We start from the raw sequence: 20,846 nt of genomic DNA on the forward strand, positions 1-20,846 counted from the left end.
ATTCTATAGAAAACACATGTTTACATCACCAAATTTGGAGAAAATATCTATTAAAAATATTGCATTTCACTTGTCTTCTTTTGACAGGCTACAAACAATTTAAATTCATAGGTTAAATTTGCTATGCTATATTCCATATAAGGGAAGCATGAATTAGAAACCTTGATTAAAGTTGTGAGGAGAGCACTTTCTAGAGATGCCGTTGAAAAGGAGACTTCTGGAAAATTTACTGTATTTGATCAGGATTCCAAACTGTAGCTGATTTCTAGGTGCTCACGGAGAGCAGTGGTGTTAGATTGTGACACTAAGGCAGCACTATAAATCAGATAGTAGATGCCTGTTGTCACAGTGTTAAGGTTCAAAATTCAACACAGTATACAGATAAAATACAGTTCTAATTCTCGGTTTACAAAGCTTTTTCAAGCTCTTCTGCAAGTCCTCATTTTCAATTTACCATGAAGAGAACATAAACAATTTTTAAAATCTAGCAAAAAGATTTTATAGTCATAAGTGTGTCCCATTTACAGTGAGGTGCCTTGTGTTTGCATTTTAAATAATTAATGTATCCTTACATTGTGAATTCTATAGTGATTATTCCTTGTTATATATGACTGATGAATATATTGTATCTCATTTTGTCATTGTTTTCTTCTCAGGATCAGATCTTTATGGAGAATGTTGGTGCTGTAAAGCAGCTTTGTAAACTAACCAACAATCTTGAAGTCAGAATAGAAGAACTGGAACAGTGGAATAGGAAACTGGCCAGGCTGAAACGAATTAACAGTTTAAAGTCAACTTTCAGTGAAGAGAGCAAAGTCAGGTACCTCTCTGGGATGTTTGCTGATGGTTGTCACAGAGATTGGTAAAGTGCTCTCTGTGCTGGAAATGAAAACCAGTTCTGCTTAACAGTGGAGCTCAGGTCATTTCCAGCATTTAAGTAGTGCAAAAAATGCCAATTACTCATATTTCTTAACGCACTGACAAAATTAATAATTGGAATAGCTGTTAAATTGTAGTAGTTTTTGTAACTGCTTCAGTTGCATGAAGCAAGGGTAGATTATGTTCAGTTAGAGCCCTGGAGTGTGTAAATTGCTAAGAGAAGTCTGCAGAGCTGCTTCTGCAAGGAGAAATCCTCATTAGTTCTTCAGTGGAAGTGACAAGTGCTTCCTATTTCTAAATCATTTCCCCAAATTTTCTTTGAAACCAAATGGAGCATTTAATAACATTCACCTGAATGAATTAACTGGAGGCCTTTGTTCTTTAAAATGAATCTGATGACACTTTTGCCTTTCTCTTCTTAAATGTTGAAATTGCAAAAGCAAGTGACTAACACCCTGATGAAAATGTCTCTTTTTCATTTATTAGTTGCTGAAGCATTTGAATGTTAAAAAATCTTGTTTCTTACAGCAGGTATAGTCGAGGTACTAGTCTTTTGCCATCAAAAAAATCAGTCCCGCTAAAATCCAGCAAGGTGAGTAAAATTAAATATATGAAATATGCCTATGAAAGAGGCTTCGTAAGTGCTGAAATACTGGTGAAAGCTTTTGTGTTTCTAAATATAGAATAAAATTCATTACCCAGAATTACTGTCATGCTAGAAACTTAAAAACTGACTGTAATGAGGTGGAAAATATGTATGAGAAACTTCTGTTTCTTGCCTATACATTGTGTGTGTGAGACTAGATCCACACTGTGTAATGGTGTGAAGAAGATCAGCAAGACAGAGCTGTTGAGCCTGTAGGTGTGCTCACATGGTGTAGTGCAGCCTTGCACAGAAATGCTTGTTTCAGTTTGGAAGTCTGCACAGAAATAATTCTTCCTCAGCTTTCTTCCTTGGACAAACCATTCACTGTGGTTTGTAGTTAGTATCTCTTGGTTTATACTGGCCAATGCTGTCCTTCAGGTGGTTAAGACCTAGATAGGATGTCATTGCCATTGCTGACTGCCCATATCTTGGTATATAAAGAGGAGATCACTTTTCAGAGAGATTGAATGAGTTGACCTTTTCCAAGACAGTCTTCTTTAGGTTGCTAAGTCCTGTTTGTTTTTAAATGAATCAGTGCTCTTTTGTCTACCTTGATTTTGCCAGTGCCAAAGAGCAAAGGAAAATAACAGGTCAAATGTTCTTTATTCTATAATGATGATAAAACGCTTCATAATCTAAATCATCCTACTTGTATGGATAGTGTCTTCTGTATTTACACTGGCCCTGGTTTAACTTGGTCTGAGCATACACTGAGATCTGCTGATCTTTTAGTTCTGGCCACCGCTGATTTCATAATTTAATTTTTAAATACTCCAAGAGTATGAAAAATGGCAGGAAGAAAAGAGAAGGAGCTGTTATTTTTACCCATCCTTTCTTCCTTTGTAATGCTTGTGTCCCCAAACTATCAACAATGTACATTGCATTCACAGTTTAAGGGAGCCTTTCATTACTTAAGTTTTTCTCTTTAGATGTGGCCCTTGTATAAGGATGACTTGTATGGTTCCTCTGAAAGAAACAAGGTTAACCTAAAGTCAGACTAGTGTAGTATTCCCTAATCTACTAGTACCAGCTTAGTCATGTGTTGCTTAAATTAACCAAGCATCTTTTTTTTTTTCTAGGTTTGTTTGTCAAAGACAAAAGGGTCTTGCTCCATGAAGGTTTTCCGGGTGACTGTTATAGCTTTGATTGCTATTATGGCACTATGGTAACAATTCATTATCAAAAAGTTGACTTGGTGCTTCTCCCTTCCCCTTTCTACTTATTAGAAATAAGACTGTGATTTTTTAGCTCTTCTCACCCTTCCTACTCAAATAACACAATGTATTAAAATTAACAGTGACTATACCTGGTAATATTGTATTGTTGAAATTGTTTTAGGAAAGTGAAATACTCATGTGGTGCACACACACCTAATCTCTGTCCATGTCACAATGTATTTGCACCTTGAATGGATCTTAGTGGTTCATGTGATGATGCAAAACTGAACTTGTGAGACTTTACATGTTTTATGCAATCATTCTGTTCTGAAGTACAATTTCTGATGTACAGAGTGATTCTATGGTGTGAAATGAAGCTGGACTTGTTTCAGCAAGTGGGCAGTCCTGTGACTATGAAAGCTTAACTTGGACATTGGACTTGTGGAAAGGAAATTATGCCCTGGCCTTCTGAGATTGCCATTTTCTGTTTCCAGTCCAAAACTCTGGGTCTTACACTCTCTGTGAACTGAGTACTTTGAACTGGTGTTGCAATTCTATTTACAGTAAAAAACCGACCATATTTTGTGTTGAATACAAGTATATGCATACATTTATACAAGTATCTGATCTAAATTCTATTAAATTCAGTTGAAATTTTTCCCACTGCAGAGGATGCGATCAGATAGTTGACTCATACATTACTACATTTCAACAAGGTGCTGTCAAAGTATTATTTATATTATGTTACATAAGAGATGGATGTAAATCTGCGGAGTTATTATCTTTCTACAGTGCTTTGACAATCTCGACCCTGTATTTACTTAGCATTCATGGGAGACATTTTGAAAACCATCCAGTTTACAGGCAAGTAGTTAAATTTGTGTTAGTGAATTAGAATTAGTAATAGGTTGTGGACCAACCTGTTTTGGTCCGTAGCTCTGATGCCCATTTTGTAATGAATTGTTTTTTGTCATTAGCAGTACCTCAAGTTCTGTTCTACTCTCTCGCTCTACTACTACAGCAGGTATGGTATTTCTGCTGGTGTACGTGCGCGTAACAGACTTTCAATTTCTGTGCTACTATAAAATGCCAATAGACAACACAGCACTAGTGAGAATTGTGGCTTTCTTTTTTCCTTTAGCATTTCATGGGGAAAGCACAATTTCTCAGAGCACTCAACTTGTCAGCAGGATCCCTGATGTGAATTTCTGTGACATTTTGCCTTGTGACAAGGTTTACTGTTGTCCAATTCATCAACCAAAAGTCCGATCTCCAACTGATGAGGAAACCAATGCAATGACAAAACGTAAGCTGAAACATTAATTTCTGTTATTTGCTGTGTGAGTAAAGACTATATGAAGAGTGTAGAGGAAGGTAGTTAGGTTCCTACAAAAGAGCCTAATCCAGATGATTTAAAAATCCTGATACAACTAATCATCATTGCAGTCAATATGTTTTTGAAAAATCTGGCCTGGTCAGCATCAAGAATTTTGGGTCCTAAGATATTTTGTCAGATGTCACTGTTCTTCCTGACCATTCACCATAAATGATTTCATGTGAACCAGAAAGTCACGAATACCTTTAATTAACTTCTGGCTACTGTTGGACAGGAGTTGATTGGAAGTGGTGGAAGGTAACGGATGCAAAAACCCCAAAAGACTTAATGGTATCACAGTGGGATGATAATACATCCTTTTTTGAGGGCAGAAACAGAAATTCAACTGGCAGAAAACAGAAAACTTAAAATTGAAACTCTGCTTATTCAGGCAGGATTTTTGAGTAGACAAGTTATTTGAAGACAGAGCTCTATGAAATAAACTGCTTTTACTGGAATTAATTCTCTTTCAGATACAGTTTGCCTGATGTTATGTGTGTAATATATGAGTAGGTGTACTATTTAGAACTTTTATAATATTTATAAGAAAGAGTTTATGCATAAAGGGTTGTACGAGTTGTTGGAATCTGTATTCCTCTTTCCCAAACCTGAACATTGTCTATCTGGAAGCAAGTGTTAATATTACAAAACCTAGCATTCATACTCTTCCTTTCTTGGCCTTGGGAACAATTCTTGCACCAACTACAGCTAACAAGTTGAGGTGAAACTGGGGGCAAATGCAGTTCAGCCTCTGCAGTACGAATGTCTGCCAGGGTGTGCATTGCCGACTGCCGGACACTCTTAACCACATAAACTGTTTCAGTGCGATTCACCCACTGGCCATTCTTTATATAGCAAAGTGTTGTCTGCAGACAAGCTGCATGCAAATGTCCTTATGATTCTTACTGCTGCAGTATACCCTGTGGCACATATAGCTCAGTACAGTGCTTTTGAGAGGTTATACCTAAGTGATTTGTGTTGCTCTACAGTCTGAGTGTTGACTAATTAAAAAGATATTAATCTAATTTACAAATTAGAGAACTGTAGACAGATGAAAATGAAATTTGAAAGCAGCCTATCCCCAGCTGGCTGCTTTTGATGTTAGGTGGAAAGAGTAAACACAGAGCATTACCTTCTTAAGGTCTTATGCTCCAAATAGCATTAAGCATGGATCCAGGAGTGAAAAATCAGCACAGTACACAAGTTACAGAAAGATTTCAGATCTGCACAAGGTTAATGAAGCTGAATGCATCTCCAGATGGAAGGTAACAATGTCAATATGAAACCCAAACAGAAGGAAAACCAACAAGCTGCTTAATATTGCTGTAGCCAAGATAAATGAAAAAGAAAATTTCTTCAGAACAAAAAGCTAAGAATTAAGTATGGGCTATAATCAAGATAAACAGTAGGTATTTTAGAATCAGCTAATTAGTCTGATTTGTGGAAATACGAAACTATTTGAAACAAGAGTTGAACTAAATGCTAATTTAGGAGTTCATATTTAACAGACACGTTCCACTATGTGATACCTGAATTCAGTGGGTGTAAGCAATTACTGAGTACATTCATGGTAGCTACTAATCCCTTGCATCTCAGATTTGTTGAGTAGAAGGCTATTAGGAGTGTTCAAGTAGAAACAAAAGCATTCATATGCAAGACAGAATTTATTAACAAAAATTCAGCACATCTTTATGTAATCTAGCTTAATGTGGCTTTTCTCTCTCAGACTTTATTTGTTATTAAGATCTGGTTTCTCAAAGGATTTAGACTTTCAGACTCTTATTGATTTCAGTGGAGGTGAGCAGCGTGAATACCCTTCAGCATCTGGGCCTTTTCTGTACTCTGCTTCCATGCCATTAGTGCTTATTGCTTGCCTCTTAATGTTAAATGTCTCTGGTAACCAGGGTCTGTCCTTACTTTCTTCCAGAGTGTTGTTTCTCCCTGGTGTCTTTCCCCTCACAATAAAAGCTTGGTGAGGGCTCCTGCTGGGATTTGGTCAACTTCAAGCACTTGCATTTATTGCTTTCAGATGGTGGTTAATGGGTTCATAGCAAGCTACAGCCACCGCAAGAAATCACCAGCAGGTTTTTTCCATAATGCTTATAGCATATAACCACTCATTTGAATTAAAACCAGAAAGTGCTTGAAGCAAAAAGAAAAAAAAAGAAAAGATACCACATTTATTGGATGAGTTTATCTGAATCTAATCTGAAGATAATGGTTTTCCTCATTACATTCTGGTCGTGGTAACACTTTTATATTTGTTATTGAATTGGGTCTTCACACCCCACATGGGCCTTGAAAAAGGCCTCAGAGTTACTGTATGCAACAGAGTGGGAGTTTACAATTTATTGAAGACTGCTACGGTGGGTTTTGGTGGTTCCTGGTGTTCTGAAGTGGTAACTTGAGCTCCAAATAAAAATAACATCAGGGGCCAGGTTTCTACATTTTGTTTGGGCTGCATCAGCTTAAAGGACAATGACATGGTAATTTTATGATGAGTGAAAAAAAAGTAAAAATAAATTTCTATACTGACTTAATTTAAATAGTTGAGATCTTAGGGAAGTAAATCTGTCTTCATCCTGGTTTTTATATAAAATTCTTGTTTCCACTTCATATTTACCTCCATCATCTGTGAAAGAATCACAGTGTTAAATGTTTAGTAATTCAGGATACTTAATAAATATTCCTGCCAGCACCTGCAGCTGAAGTATTTTATCTACAGGGGGAACATCTTTCTTTCAGTGAGCAATCTTTTACCTTTACCAGAGGACACAGGTTTTCATGCAGAATAGTTCTCTGTTAATGAAAATGCATAATGTCAGGGAACGTAAAATGCATTACTAAGGCACCTAGGCTATTAAGAGAAAACAGAAGAAAGCGATGAAAGGAAGATATGATAACTAGTTTGTAAATTAAAAGGAAGAGTGAGAGAACTGACTGGTTCTTTTCTGGTCTGTCTCAAGACCTACTGTACATGTATAACTGGTTGCACATGTTCAGTAGCCTTTTGTCTAGGTGTATGGAGCAGTACAAAGAAATGGTACAGCAGATAATTACTAAATGCAAAAGTTGGCATAACTGGTAGAACTGTATGATAAGCAGGTAAATAGAAAATGAATTCAAGGAATAATTAGCAGCAATATCACAAATTCATAACAAAACACAAAAATTATAGCAATCCCAAAGATAATCTTGTGCAACGTTGCTTCTGGGCTCTCACATTCCAGTTGTTAATATTCTGTGCTCTCAGTCACCTAATAGCATGGAAATATGGATTTTCTTCTTTCCCAGTGCTGAAATGAAAACTAAAATCTAGACTGAATAAGAGAACAGTAAGGTCTATCCAGCTATCTTGTTTCAGCAAAATAATTAATTTTGATTCTTCCTTTTGTAAGATATTTTTTATATAATGAAACGGTGACTTCTGTTCTAAACAGTCATTTTGAAATCAGAATGTTTCCCTTGGAAAATGTGGGAACTGGGCATTTTGATATTCTAGAAATACATTATTCCTTCCTTCCCCACCCCCCGATGAAATGGTGTTTGATGAAGCATGTTAGTTTAGGCAAGATCAACATTTCTTGATGCCAGTTTATTGGTAACATGTCTCTGGACAGATTATTGGCTGTCAGTGTAAAAGCACAGGAATAGCTTTAAGCCATTTCCCATGGGCTTGAAGGTCCTTTTGCCTTCCTCAGGTTGTACTATGTGATGATTATTCAAAAGAGCTTTTAAAGTTCACTTCTCTACAGAAGTGCTGAGAGAATTAATAGAATAATAATAATAATAAAAATCATGAGTTTATGTTTCCCACTCTAGTTCAATATTACAAATTACTGAGGTGCCACCACTGAACATGGTGATCATGTTTGTTAGAGCTGTGTATTAGTCCCTTTAATTTGGTGATTCATCCTTCTCTTTCTGAAGTGCTGAGTCTCACTTGGGTCAGCATCGATGTCTTACATCTTGCACTCAAAAAGCTAATTTATTCCCCTGGCCTATGTTTGTGTGTCAGATGCCTATTCTCAATAATGCTGTTTTCTTACTCTCACTAAGAAGGATGTGGTTTTGTGATCAGATTTGTGCTGAAGTGCCTGATTGGATGCTGACTTTCACTTTGTCTCTGTGTTATAACAATTGGTGATATTCTGTGTGTGAGATGAAATTTATTCCATTAGACTATTTTTTTTTTAAGTTTTATATATCCTGTAGCATTTTAAAAACTTGTTTCTTGTTATCTACAAACTCTTTTGACTGTATGTGTCTTCTTCTGAATAGAGGTGCTTTGTATTTTTAAGGTCTCTCTTGTGGCTATGAATACCTTTATCTAAGAGATAACTAACAAAACATCTCCTGGTGTTGTATCTATATTTTGCTGTTACAACTGTACAAGGCTAACTTGGAATGTTTCTACATACATCCTTTCACAGGAAACAGAAGTAACATGTTACCTGAGCAAGATCCAGTCAAAAAATATATTGGAAAACCTGACCTTGGAAGTGACTGTAAGTCCCACATTTTACAGAAAACCTGTTGAAATAAATAATTATGTAACTTTGAAGAGCTACTGTTAGGCTTGGAATTCTGCTGCTGTAATTAGAGAAGTTTCATTTATAACTGAGCATTATAGAGAATTAGAACTTAGGAATCTATTGAAAACCTGTGATTCACTGTAATTTTCTTGTCATTCCAATTTATTCTTACATCTTTATTAGATTTTTATAGACATTCTGTCTGCCCTCTCTAGAGACTCTTGACTTGTCTTCAGATGCAATAAAATGACAAGTGATATTTTGCTTGATAGGGGCTGAAATCTTGTAAGGTGCTTAAACCCTGTCATGGGTTCAGCAGTAGCAGTCATTTTTTTTTCTCCTTCTCGGTAGCTGGTGCAGTGCTGTGTTTTGACTTTTGGGCTGGGAGCGGTTGCTGGTGGCACGTACGTTTTGAGTTACTGCTTAAATGTTTGGTTTTGTCCAAGGCCTTTTCTAAGCTCATGCTCTGCCAGGGAGGGAGGGAGGCCGGGAGGAGGGAGAGATAGGGCGCTTGGCCTGGACTAGTCGGGGAGGTACTCCATACCACAGCATGTCATGCTCGGGGAGGTAACTGGAAGTTGGCTGGAAGGGGGGGGTTTAGCTCTCTTCCGGGTTGGGCTCGTTTCAGCGGGTGGTATCATACTCTCTCTCCTTGTTTATTTCCTCTAACCTTGATTTGTTAGTGGTAGCAGTAGTGATTTGTGTTATACCTTAATTGCTGCATTGTTTTTATCTCAATCCGTGGGAGTTATATTCCTCTGGTTCTCCTCCCCATCCCTCCGGGAGTGGGGAGGTGGGGGGGGAAAAAGGGGTGTGTGGTACTGCGGGAGACTGATGTGGGGTTTTAAACCACGGCAAACCCTTATACAGCAAAATGCTTAAGTATATGAGTGTAGTATTTGTGTGCAGGAAAAACATGATACAATGTAAAGGAAGTGTTTGGGGTTTGGATCAGTTGAGCTCATGGATTAAAGCATCAGCTGCTTGAAAGGGGCCATCCTTACCTTAGGATCCTGACACTTCCTGACTCAGTGGAGCTGGTATGAAGTTCTTCGGCACAAGACTTCTGGCTTGATTTCAGGCTCCCATTTTAGTGACTGTGCACTGCTGTCAGAGCCAGTCTGGGCTGAAAATATTGATTCATTTCCATGAAGATCAGTATCTGCTGATTACATATGTTAGAACAGCATGCTCTGGCATTTATTCAATATAAGCAGGAGTATGCCTTTTCTGTTTATGTGGATGCTCTGTTTTAAGGTTTGAGGTTTTGGGGTATTTGATTAATGATCAGGCAGTATTTGGATGGTAAAAAAGTCTGTACACTGGTATGCATTAAAAGCAGTAATATGGGAAAAATAATTCCTCTTTGGATATTTTTATATGTCTCCGTATCTCAGAAAAGGTCCTTTGTGGCTTTACTGTGATATGTGTTGTAATGAGATGCTGTGTCATAGGGAAATGTTCTCCTGTGCTAGTTCTTTGAGCTTAACATGCTCAATTTCTCTCTGTCAATTAAGCATACCTGTGGGTATTTGCATGCTGAAAGTCAAGTATATACTATCACACAGATGTTTTATAATCAGAGCACAGGTCAGCTTATAGTCATCAAGTTTCTCTGCAAAGCAGGGAACTGTTGCTGTAGAACAGAGGAACAGAAACACAAAAGCAGTGTTCAAAGCGTGGTGTGAAGAGCAGGCTTGGGCCTATGGAACCAGGTCCTCTTTGTGCTTTCTGCACCAAACTGCAAGACTTAAAATATCAGCGGCTTGATGCCATAGTCAACAGCTGGAATCTGGCTCTCTGCTGATACCCCCCACACTCCCTCCACATCTGGGCCTTCCCCAGTGCCATCACTGGCAGTATGGGCCTACGTCCACTAAAGGGGATTAAACCTGTTCAGCTCCATCCACTTGAGGGTTCTCCACACTTCAGACTGAACTTCAGGGGTCTGAGATGCTGCAGGTCTTAACTATGGACTGGCACTGATCAGATGCTGTAGGTGTATCCAGAAGAAATAAGCTTTTCAGGATGTAGTTCAGTGCAGTGATTCCTAGGCCAGCTGTGAAAGCAGAAGCTGTGCTGCTGTGTTAGCACACTGGTTCTTGCTGCTCAACTCTCCATAGGGCTAATCTGCCTCAGGGGAGAGCCGTACCATCGTGGCTGTACCCTTCATCACATATGTAGGATGCTGCAAAACAATTAAGTTCTTGCAAGTTCAAGGCAACATTTTATGGAGAAATTATAATATTCATAAGAGTTAGGTAGTTCTCCTGCACATAGGACTAGGAACAACTTCTGTTGCATTCCAAATTATTTCTCTGAGGAAGGGTAATGTTTTTGAAGTTAATGGTTACTTGCATGAGCATGGCTTCTAGTACATTAAGATGAACATTGACACATTTGTATTCTACTTGGACTGACATCAAAATAGCCGTCAATGTCTGCCCAAAAGAAAATATTACAATGTTAGGTGCCCAGCATATCCATCCTTGTAAACTGAACAAGGATCTTACCTCGAGGTAAGATGCCATCATTCTGATGGTGGAATGAAGATAATCCACCAGAGGCTTTTTACCAAGCTCTAATTTAGACCTACAGCAACTCCTGTAGTGGCAAGCAAGAGTGTAGATGGCACTGTATTGACTGCAGTTTTATTATGTTCTTAAATAATATTTCTGAAATAATAAAAGATAAAATATTATTCTTAATATTTTTAGGGATTGATACAACGATCAGTTCCATACAGATTTTGGAAACTCAGCAAAGCATTGACCACAGCTATTGTAGTAAAAATCTCCAGTGCAGGTAGGTAAATTATTTTATTATGCTTTATTATGGTGAAATAAAATACCATTAATATGACATGGTTGCTTGGTTGGCTCTTTCTCACAGTTGTTGGCTCCTTCTCACACTTGTTTCCTCCAGCATCCAGCATACCTTTTCACATTTTTTTCCTCTTTAAATTTAAGTGCAATTTCCACATTTTTGCAAAGATACTATCTATCTCAAAAGCCTATGTGCATTAATGCTATCTTTTCCAGGTCTGGAAATTACAGTTATGTTATTCCTGTTAGCAAATACATGCCCATGGATGTAGAAATATCACTGGAAATAAAGTAAGTACAATTAAAGCTAATACCTCATAATAAGACAGTAATTAATATTTTGGATAGTAATTCTCATCTTGCTTCTGTTGTGACATGAATTTGCTGGTGTTAAGAGGAGTAGGTCAGATCTATGCACAACAAAGTTCCTAATGTAGATCCTTTGCAGTAGCATAGGCCTGATACTGCTCTCAGCCCAATCACGATTTCCCCCATTCATGCAGATATTAAAATCCGGTTGTGTTAAGGTTCAGTCTAATGATCATTTGAGTGGACATGTACACATACATTAGGAGGATTGTGGCCTTTGGCCTAAAGATTTGATTTATTTCGAATTTATTTTTTTTTTCTAGAGAAATATTACTAGGAACATACATAAACATATATAAATAACTCCAGAGAACACCTTTTTATTTCACTTGTTGTTCCAAGCCCTGCAAAGGGGATTCTTGAGCAGGGACCTCTGGTAAGGCATAAAATTGTGACTTACATCAGGAATAAGCAGCAATATTAATCCTGTCAGCAGATATTTTCTTCTCAAATAAAAGGCTAGCTTCCCTGTATTCTCCCAGAAGTAACAAGTCCTTTCTTTTGGGGTCTTCTTTGAGAAAGGCCAGCGGCAATTATAACAGCTGCCAAACACTGCTTGATGACACTGCATGACTTCAGTCTCTCCAAAGAAAGGGCCCTGTGAAGTTATGGATTGTCTTTAGGTCAAGTCTTTTGTTGTTATCTTTGTAAACATCTGCCTTTTGCAGATAAAAGGAAATATAAAAATACCCTATGAAGTGCCTGCTTGTTTTCTATAGCCACTGAAAATTTGTCTTCTAAGTGTATGCCATTATAATCTAATAATACAGCCCTCCCATACAGGGATTACTACATCATACTTGGAGTTTACTGAAGCAGTTACTGAATTTACTTTGGATATTGGTTTGTAGTGCTGGGTGGAGGGGATTTTCAGTATATACCTTTTCTATATGCTTTCACTAAACAAAGCCACAAAATTTAAAAACCCGAAACACTTCACAAAGACCAAGCATATTTGTGTTACTGGCATGTCTAAATACTGCAAGATAAGTAAATAATTTAAAAATCAGAAAAACCTTTATGCCTCCTGCATAAAATCGTATGAAAACAATACACACGACTAACAAGCCCACTAGGACAGAGAATCTGCCACATATGAATAATATGTTTTAAAATGGATGTTTCTTATAACACCTTGTTAATGTTGTGAAAACCCACTTTGTTGGGTGGTGATTCATTGTTGCCCAAAGTATAAACTGTAAATGTTAATGTCAACTTTTCCCCATCATTTGCTTTCGTTTTTTCTGCTCGATGTTGCCATATCCAAGTTCCTTTAGATCTCCAAGGCATTTTTATTTGTCTGTTCTCTTCTCAAAAAAGCCATCTGCTAATCTAGGAAGTTCTGGAAACTCCCTCTAGGGATGGCTTGGAGAAGATCTGACCACGAGGTCATTGCTTTTGAAGAATTCTGAATGAAATTCCATTTACCACTGCTTTTCCAGACAAAGTCTAGTATATATTTACTTCTTTTTAATGTCATATTTGCATGAGTACAGTGGCAAATAGGAGTTATTTATGTAGGTCCCTTATGGGTCTGTCGTCCATAAAATTGATGTTGTGTTTAGATACCCAGGTACCTTCTGGCACAGGTATGTTATGCCTGTGCATGATGTAAGCCATGTGACTCGAGCATGCCATGTCCATTTAGTGACATATACCATTAGGTCATATACCATAGCTTCTGGTATAGATATGCTTAAGGTTTGAAGAAGTTTGGTGTACATTTCTGGATTTACCTTAACAACTGTAAAGATTACCCAGATTTACAAATGAAAAACATCCTCCATTTATGGGAGGAATTGGAACCAGATTATAGAAGAGATTTAGAGCAGCCCTGTGGAGAATGACTTGGGGGTGTTGGTCGATGAGAAAATGAACATGAGCCAGCTTCAGTGTGTGCTTGCAGCCCAGAAAGCCAACCGTATCCTGTGCTGCATCAAAAGGAACGTGACCAGCAGGTCGAAGGAGGTGATCCTGCCCCTCTACTCTGCTCTTGTGAGACCTCACTTGGAGTATTGTGTGCAGTTCCGGTGTCCTCAACATAAAAAGGACATGGAACTGTTGGAACAAGTCCAGAGGAGGGCCACGAGGATGATCAGGGGACTGGAGTACCTCCCAAATGAAGACAGGCTGAGAAAGTTGGGGCTGTTCAGCCTGACGAAGAGAAGGCTGTGTGGTTGACCTCATAGCAGCCTTCTAGTATCTGAAGGGGGCTTATAAGGATGCTGGAGAGGGACTCTTCACTAGGGACTGTAGTGATAGGACAAGGGGTAACGGTTTAAAACTGAAACAGGGGAAGTTTAGATTGGATATAAGGAAGAAATTCTTTACTGTTAGGGTGGTGAGGTACTGGAATGGGTTGCCCAGGGAGGCTGTGACTGCTCCATCCCTGGCGATGTTCAAGGCCAGGCTGGACAAAGCCTTGGGTGAGATGGTTTAGTGTGAGGTATCCCTGGCCATGGCAGGGGGGTTGGAACTAGATGATCTTAAGGTCCTTTCCAACCCTAACTATTCTATGATTCTATGATTAGAGGTTGATGGCGTAGGTTTATCTCTTTCATATCAACTGGTGAAGTAAGCTCCTCTGCTTTGTTCCTCTACAGTTTAATTCTTTGGATTTCTTCCCCTATGTGTATATTGTACTTATATGTATGATTCTTCTAATTTGAGAACAATTATGGGAAGGATCCTTATTTTTCTCTGTTTCTTGAAGCACCACAGAACCATTAATTGTATTTCTCTGCAAAGTCATTATTGGAAATTATTGCTCCCATTATTCTTCAAGCAGAAACAGTAACAAGTTCCTAGAAACCACACAGGTAAGATTTTTGCAGCAATACTCTGACTTGTGGAGATCATTTTTATAAAATGAATGGCTGCCAAATTCTGATCTTGATTAAGGCAGTAGAAATCCAAATGGTACTTTGAGTCTGTCGGTCATAGCTGGTTTTGACATGACCATAATGAGATGTAGCCTTTTTGTAGGAGTCAATATTCTCTTGTTATGTTATAAAAATCTATCTAGTGACACTCCGGAAGGACAGTTTTGAATCTACTTCAGCCTAACCCACCACTATAACTCATTGTATCTGCAGGGATACTTAAGAAATGGGAGTACTTATCACCCAGGACCGTATGAGACACAGTTCTCTACACTCTCATCTACTCTACTGTTTCCATTATTGTTTTATGGCTTATGAATTCCAGTTTTTAAGACTTATATTCACTGGGAACAATGGTAGTATTCCCCTTTATTTCTCTGTGAACAGGAGTTTACCAATAAATGTCTCTAGAGAATATTCTTCATTGTAAAAACAGGAGTTGTTTTGCATGTCATTCTCTGGATTGCGTCAGTAGGAATAAAAGCTTTTAAAAGATGTTAGCTTTTCCCAGTAAAAACACTACTTAGAGACTGGATCTTGCAAAACTTCTGAATATTTCCAATGACTTGATGAAGGCCTTAAATTCCCTTCAAATTCTCTGGAAATGTAAGACTTTCAAGGCCTGGATATGTCCACATTGCTTGGAAATGCTTATTCTGGCTATAGCTGTAGGAAAGGCAGAAGCGAGGATAGTAGCATTTCTGAACACATTGTAGGAGAAACCTTCCTGAAGCTGGAAGTAATTTCACAGTCTTTTTTATGTTTCTGATCTATGATACTGCACATTATATGTTCTTCATTGATTTTAATTTTTTTTTGTACTTTGTCAAATTAGAGCAGTTGGGATACCCCCAGCCTTAAGCTGACTTTCTGATCAACTTTTCAGATGTCTTTGTGAAGTTACAGGCTTCTCTGCAATTGCTGCAAAGCCATCAGAAAGCCAGAATTGTCCAAAGCTTGACCTGTCTGCTGTATTTCCAACAGAATTGAAATAAAGTTGGATCCAGACAATTTCACAGTGTAAAAGTATTCTTGAAGCTTACTGCCAACACTGGTAAAAGAGATTTCCTGTATCAATCCGAAATCCACATCAAAAAACTGAAGCTGTAGTGAGCATTCAGATTTGATGTGTCTCAGAATAGAAATGCTGCCTAGTTGAAGAGTTTTTTTCAGGAGGATTTTCCTAGGGACTGGAAGGATTACTCTCTACCAAAGGGGAGGGCAGCAATCATGTGGGCTCAGCAGTCTCACATAAGTTATATCATGTGAACATATCATCTCCAACAGAGAAAATATGTCAGAAAGTGAAGAGAGGAGTGAAAGATGAAATAAAAGTTACCACAGATCATTAAGTTAAAAAGAGGTGAGGATTGAATTTTGTTCTATTCAATGTAGCATAAACATTTCAGACAGAGAATGCATTATTTCATTCATACATGACTATTAAAAACAGTATGAAATCTTACCTTCATCTGTTTCTGAAATACTGCGTGAAGATTTTACCCATATCTTTAGAAAATGTACAGGAACTTCCACTGCCTTCTGAGGACTACCAAATCAGCAGAATTGCCATTTGCTACTATTACACCTTGAAGCTCTTGGACTACCTGCCACATCAGGAACAATCCCTATTTGTTGTGGGATTAGCTTGGATAACTAGAGAGGGAGCTCAGTTATTCAGAGCCAGCTGCATGTCAGTAGGAGCCAGATGTCTGTCAGCTCCTGCACAGAGCTGATCAGAGAAAGCCCACATTTGCAGGGTTTTAAATCAGCACTTTCTGCCTTCAAATATTCTGACTATAGCTATCAAGTCGTGTTATCATAATTATTCTGCACTGCATTTGTCAATGAAATGTTTCCAGAGCCTATCCTTCTTTCCAATTTAATGTGAAATAGGGTTATCTAATCTCTCTCTCTCATTTATCATCTAGGGACGTCAGCATATTTGGACTCTCCCTGTAGCTAAATTCTATGACAGCGCGTACTATTTCCGTGTAGCTGTACCGGTAAGCCTTTGCAAATGGCAACATAGCAAAAGACAAATAGCATTTGAACTGAGAGAAAATCCTATATGAATCTCCTTTATTTTTCTTCTGCAGGGTTTTGCAAGTTGCTTGACAGATCCTTATTTTGCTGGAATATTTTTTACTGATTACTACTTCTATTTTTATCGGCAGTGTAACTAAAATGTTGATCATTCTGTTCTTTGAGGAAAAGACAAGGAACGACAACACTTGTGAATGGACCTGCATATTTTTCTAAAACTTTTGCTGAGCTGTATGGCATTCTCTTGTTTGTTCCACTTTTAAAACAATAAAGGAGAAAAATAAAGTGTTTGACAACAACCATAGCTCTGCATTTCCAGGAACTGGTTATAAAAGGATGTGAGGCAACAGAGTATCTGATGTGTAAATAAAATAATTCCATTAATCATAGTGAAGTTATATGATACTGTACTTACAGCAGATAGGAACAAATGGGTTTGAATTCTGCTGAGTTGGGATACACTCCAATCCTGAGAAGATGGTAAGATGATAAAATGTTATTTGCAGTCAGGACCTGCTCCTGTCCTACAGGCCTATACCTTCTTTTAGTATCTGCTGCCCTTTATTTACATATAAATCTATTTACTTACTTTTTTTTTTTTTTCCTGCTAACAAACTCCCAGACCATAGTACTGTGCAAATACCCTCTAAAGTAATTGCTGTAAGTTAGCGGACGACAGGGCAATTCCACAGTTTGTGTATATCCATTTCAGAAGCAGTATCATCATTACCGTTACAGTTGTGTGATTTAAGGATGCTGCTGCTGTTTGCATGAGATACCTTTCAGCTCTCTCTTTTGTTTTCGTCAACACTACAGCAAGAATGAATGATTTACTCCTAAATGCAGGTTGTTTATTTTTTCTTGGAGTTTGTGATTTGTGCTGTGTGATGAAAGAATAGAAATGTTTAGGAAGAAGATTGTCTCGCCTGCACAGCTTTCTAAGATCCATATGGATACACTCTTGTGTGGGAGAAATCCCTCTCTTTATATTTAGGAAATGCTTTTTTAAGGTAAAGCTATTTGAATGGAAGTTCACATTATTTGCTCAGACAGAAGGAAAACAGATGCAATAACCAAACAGTATAAATAGTGTTGCGGTGTATGTTTGGAACAATCATTCATTTTCTGTAGAGAAAAGAAAACAAATGTAATGAAGAGGCTGTAGGCTTTTAAAGATTTAAAGTGTAAAAGTTACATTTGAACAACCTTACTCTGAATGAAATTCTTTATTTAGCAGTGAAAGAGAAACATTAGGAAGAAAAATTAATCTCTAAAAAAGAGCTGACCATGGTCTTTTTAAACACTGATTTGTCTTAATTGTGTATTTATTGCCTGCTGATGCAATGGGAGAGTTTAATTTGTTTCTATGCCTTCATTTGACATTTCTTTTGCCACTGTTTTGGGATTTCCTTTAAGGATTGACCTCACTGGGGTTTTTTTAGAAGTTTGTGCTTCAGTTGGGATTAACTGCAATGTCTGTCGGTTTGGGTCTTTTTTTGCCTTAAATGACTCACTACTTTGACCTTAAACATGTAAGTGTTTGTACTGTTCCTTTTTATTTTTTTTACCCCTTGGGAAGTATTTATGGTGCAGACCACATGTTCTGTAGTATGGCAGGGACTAAATGGACCTGGAACTCTGCATCCAAAAGCATCAGAAATTTGTGCCCTTAGGTTTTTTTAATGATCTATTCTTAAGGGTAATACCTAAGAAGTGTCACCTGGTCATGGATAATAATGCACATTTTAAACAAAAATCGCATCTTTAGATCCACCTGATAGTCATCACACTGTTCTGGATTGAAATACTGTTTCCAGTGGCACAGAGCACTGCAGTAGGAGAATATAAGCTCCCAGTGTCTCCTGTTATCAAAAAACTTTCTGTGATCCGTCTGGGGTAGATGCATGTGAGATACACTGTAACTACTATTTTCGTTGTGAAAAAGCCTGTTGTGATTTTATGACACATTACTTTGCCTGTTCAAGAATTTTCAGTTGGTTCTGTACTCATATTTTTCATTAAGGTACTCTTGAAGATTTTATTCAGATTTAAGATGCCAAGTTGCTGTACAAAAGCTGTGTTCTAACATGTCCGAGGTGACAAAAATCAACCTTGGCAAAAGCTGGGAAAGAACCAGCAGAAATTAAACACTTGGCATTGGAAAGCTGTGATGAATAGTTTTCAGGCTCCTGAGAAAATCTGTGAGTGACAGTGAGCTAGAAGACTTTTTAAAACGGGATGACATAATAACAGTAGTGTTCTGACCATCTTCAGTGGGGATCAGATGGATCACAGCTTGCTTTCTAGAATCAGAAAAATGCTTGCATTAAGAATTGTTAGTGGGTTAAATTCTGCTCAGAGTGTGAGTAGTTGCTCACTCAGGAGTCACTGAATCCATTGCATAGAACCTGAGTCAAGCCAGCTGCAAAATGAAAACCTGATTTACATCAATTTTACTCTTTCTGTTGATCTGAGTGCTATAGTATGTTTAAAATACATCAGTTTATTGTAGCTAGAGAAAATAGTTTCAAGATACACAGAAAATTGTTCATAATTTATAATCTAGTTGTAATGCTTTAAGGCTTTTGCGTGATATGTTGCTTTCTATGAAGACATGGCTTTTATACATGACATTATAGTACACTTAAAAACATTGAACACAACTGATGGAAACTCATGATAGGAATAATTTAATGATCTTAGAATAATCTTGGAATAATTCTCTTTAATGTCCCAGCTAAACTGTGCTACAGAGCAAAAATATCCTGCAGATTTGTGTTGGGTATTGCTGACAGTCTGTGACTGTGAAAATCCCAGCTGCTCTGCTGGCTTCCATGGATTGCTCTTCCACACGACATTTGCTTCCTCCTACATTCCCTTCCTGCTGGATAAGGCAAGACTGGCTCTGATTTGAGCTGAGGGAAAAGCTGGCTGCTCTCTTACACGGAGAATTCCTACTTGCCTTTGGAAATACTAAATTGTTCCTGTCTGTTTCTTTGTGTGGGCACCAGTTCGGGCCTTTTTCTCTTCTTGGCTTCAGATTTTCTTGAATCCTGTAGAAACAAGACATGGCCAAGCCTCTATTGAATTGATTGTAATTGGTCAACACATTAAAAGTTATTACTAAGCAGAACAGGGAGGTTGATTATATCAGCTTGGAAATCTGATGTTCTTTTTAAAGCCACCATTTAATTAATCCCAGACAAAACAATACTCAGTGATGGTTCTCAAGTTTCTTAGGGAAGATGGTGCTTTTGGGGGAAGTTTTAGTTTGCTGATCCAGAGCTTTGTATAATGTCTTTGACACAAGGAGGTTGGGATTCAGTCTCACTCCTCTGTAGACCTGGGGCCACTATGAAGCCTTCATGCCTTCATTGCTCACTAATAAAACTTTGCTTATAGTATTTTTCCTTCTTGAAGGGGAAGACTAACTGGAGGTAGGGCAGTGTTGTAAGGCTAAATGTATTAATACATAGATGCTTGTGTCAGGATTATGTATGTTTGGGACTCATCAAACAGAACCTCTTTTAGTAAAACAATATGCTCAGCACTTTTGAAATGTCAGGCCCAATCAGGAGCATATAGCTCTAACTTCAGCTTTTCAGTTTGAATGCTTTGATCTTGGCATGTTAACTCAAAGTCCTGATTAGGTTATAGAAGCATTCCTCCAGAAAAAGCAAGCACATTTTTTTCCTGGACAATTGGAAGAAACAGTTTTCCCTGTCACATTTCCACACCTCTCCCTTGCTCTTATGCATGCATAGTATTTGTCAATTTTTTATAATATATGGATGTATTTGCTCACTATGGAATCAGTAATTTTAATTAATACCTGGAAGGGTAGCGGCTGGCTATGTCCTGTGCTCTCAGTATCATTTGGCTGAAAGACCAGTGCTTTCTAAGGAAAGGCCAAGACATAAGCATGTTCCAGTCCTTGGTTACATGCATTTGTCCCCTGACTTGCTTCCCCTCCTGTTAAGCTTTGGGTAGGGCTGAGTGATGGTCAGGACTGTGGATGCTGCCTGGCTGGACTCAAATACCTGCCTGGCCCTGTGATCCCCAGAGAGACTCAGGATGTGGAGACTTACTGAACACAACCAGAGCAGCACTGCGGTTCAAGACGTGTTAAGGC

The 20,846-nt window shown here is 38.1% G+C and overlaps 1 protein-coding gene across 1 annotated transcript in view; it reads left to right on the forward strand.

The window, feature by feature from the left end:
* MYRFL (myelin regulatory factor like) overlaps positions 1 to 16,984 on the forward strand; it is a 44,118-nt gene extending 27,134 nt beyond the window's left edge. The window contains exons 14-25 of the mRNA XM_034063151.1: positions 657 to 820; positions 1,408 to 1,471; positions 2,605 to 2,690; positions 3,475 to 3,546; positions 3,660 to 3,706; positions 3,824 to 3,988; positions 8,491 to 8,565; positions 11,310 to 11,397; positions 11,634 to 11,708; positions 14,500 to 14,605; positions 16,600 to 16,674; positions 16,768 to 16,984. Of these exons, the coding sequence (XP_033919042.1) occupies positions 657 to 820; positions 1,408 to 1,471; positions 2,605 to 2,690; positions 3,475 to 3,546; positions 3,660 to 3,706; positions 3,824 to 3,988; positions 8,491 to 8,565; positions 11,310 to 11,397; positions 11,634 to 11,708; positions 14,500 to 14,605; positions 16,600 to 16,674; positions 16,768 to 16,854 (1,104 nt within the window). The 3' untranslated portion in view covers positions 16,855 to 16,984. The remainder of the gene's footprint in view (positions 1 to 656; positions 821 to 1,407; positions 1,472 to 2,604; positions 2,691 to 3,474; positions 3,547 to 3,659; positions 3,707 to 3,823; positions 3,989 to 8,490; positions 8,566 to 11,309; positions 11,398 to 11,633; positions 11,709 to 14,499; positions 14,606 to 16,599; positions 16,675 to 16,767) is intronic.
* Positions 16,985 to 20,846: the final 3,862 nt, after the last annotated feature.

This window comes from Melopsittacus undulatus, chromosome 5, assembly GCF_012275295.1.
Source record: "Melopsittacus undulatus isolate bMelUnd1 chromosome 5, bMelUnd1.mat.Z, whole genome shotgun sequence".
In the NCBI taxonomy this organism is placed as follows: domain Eukaryota; kingdom Metazoa; phylum Chordata; class Aves; order Psittaciformes; family Psittaculidae; genus Melopsittacus; species Melopsittacus undulatus.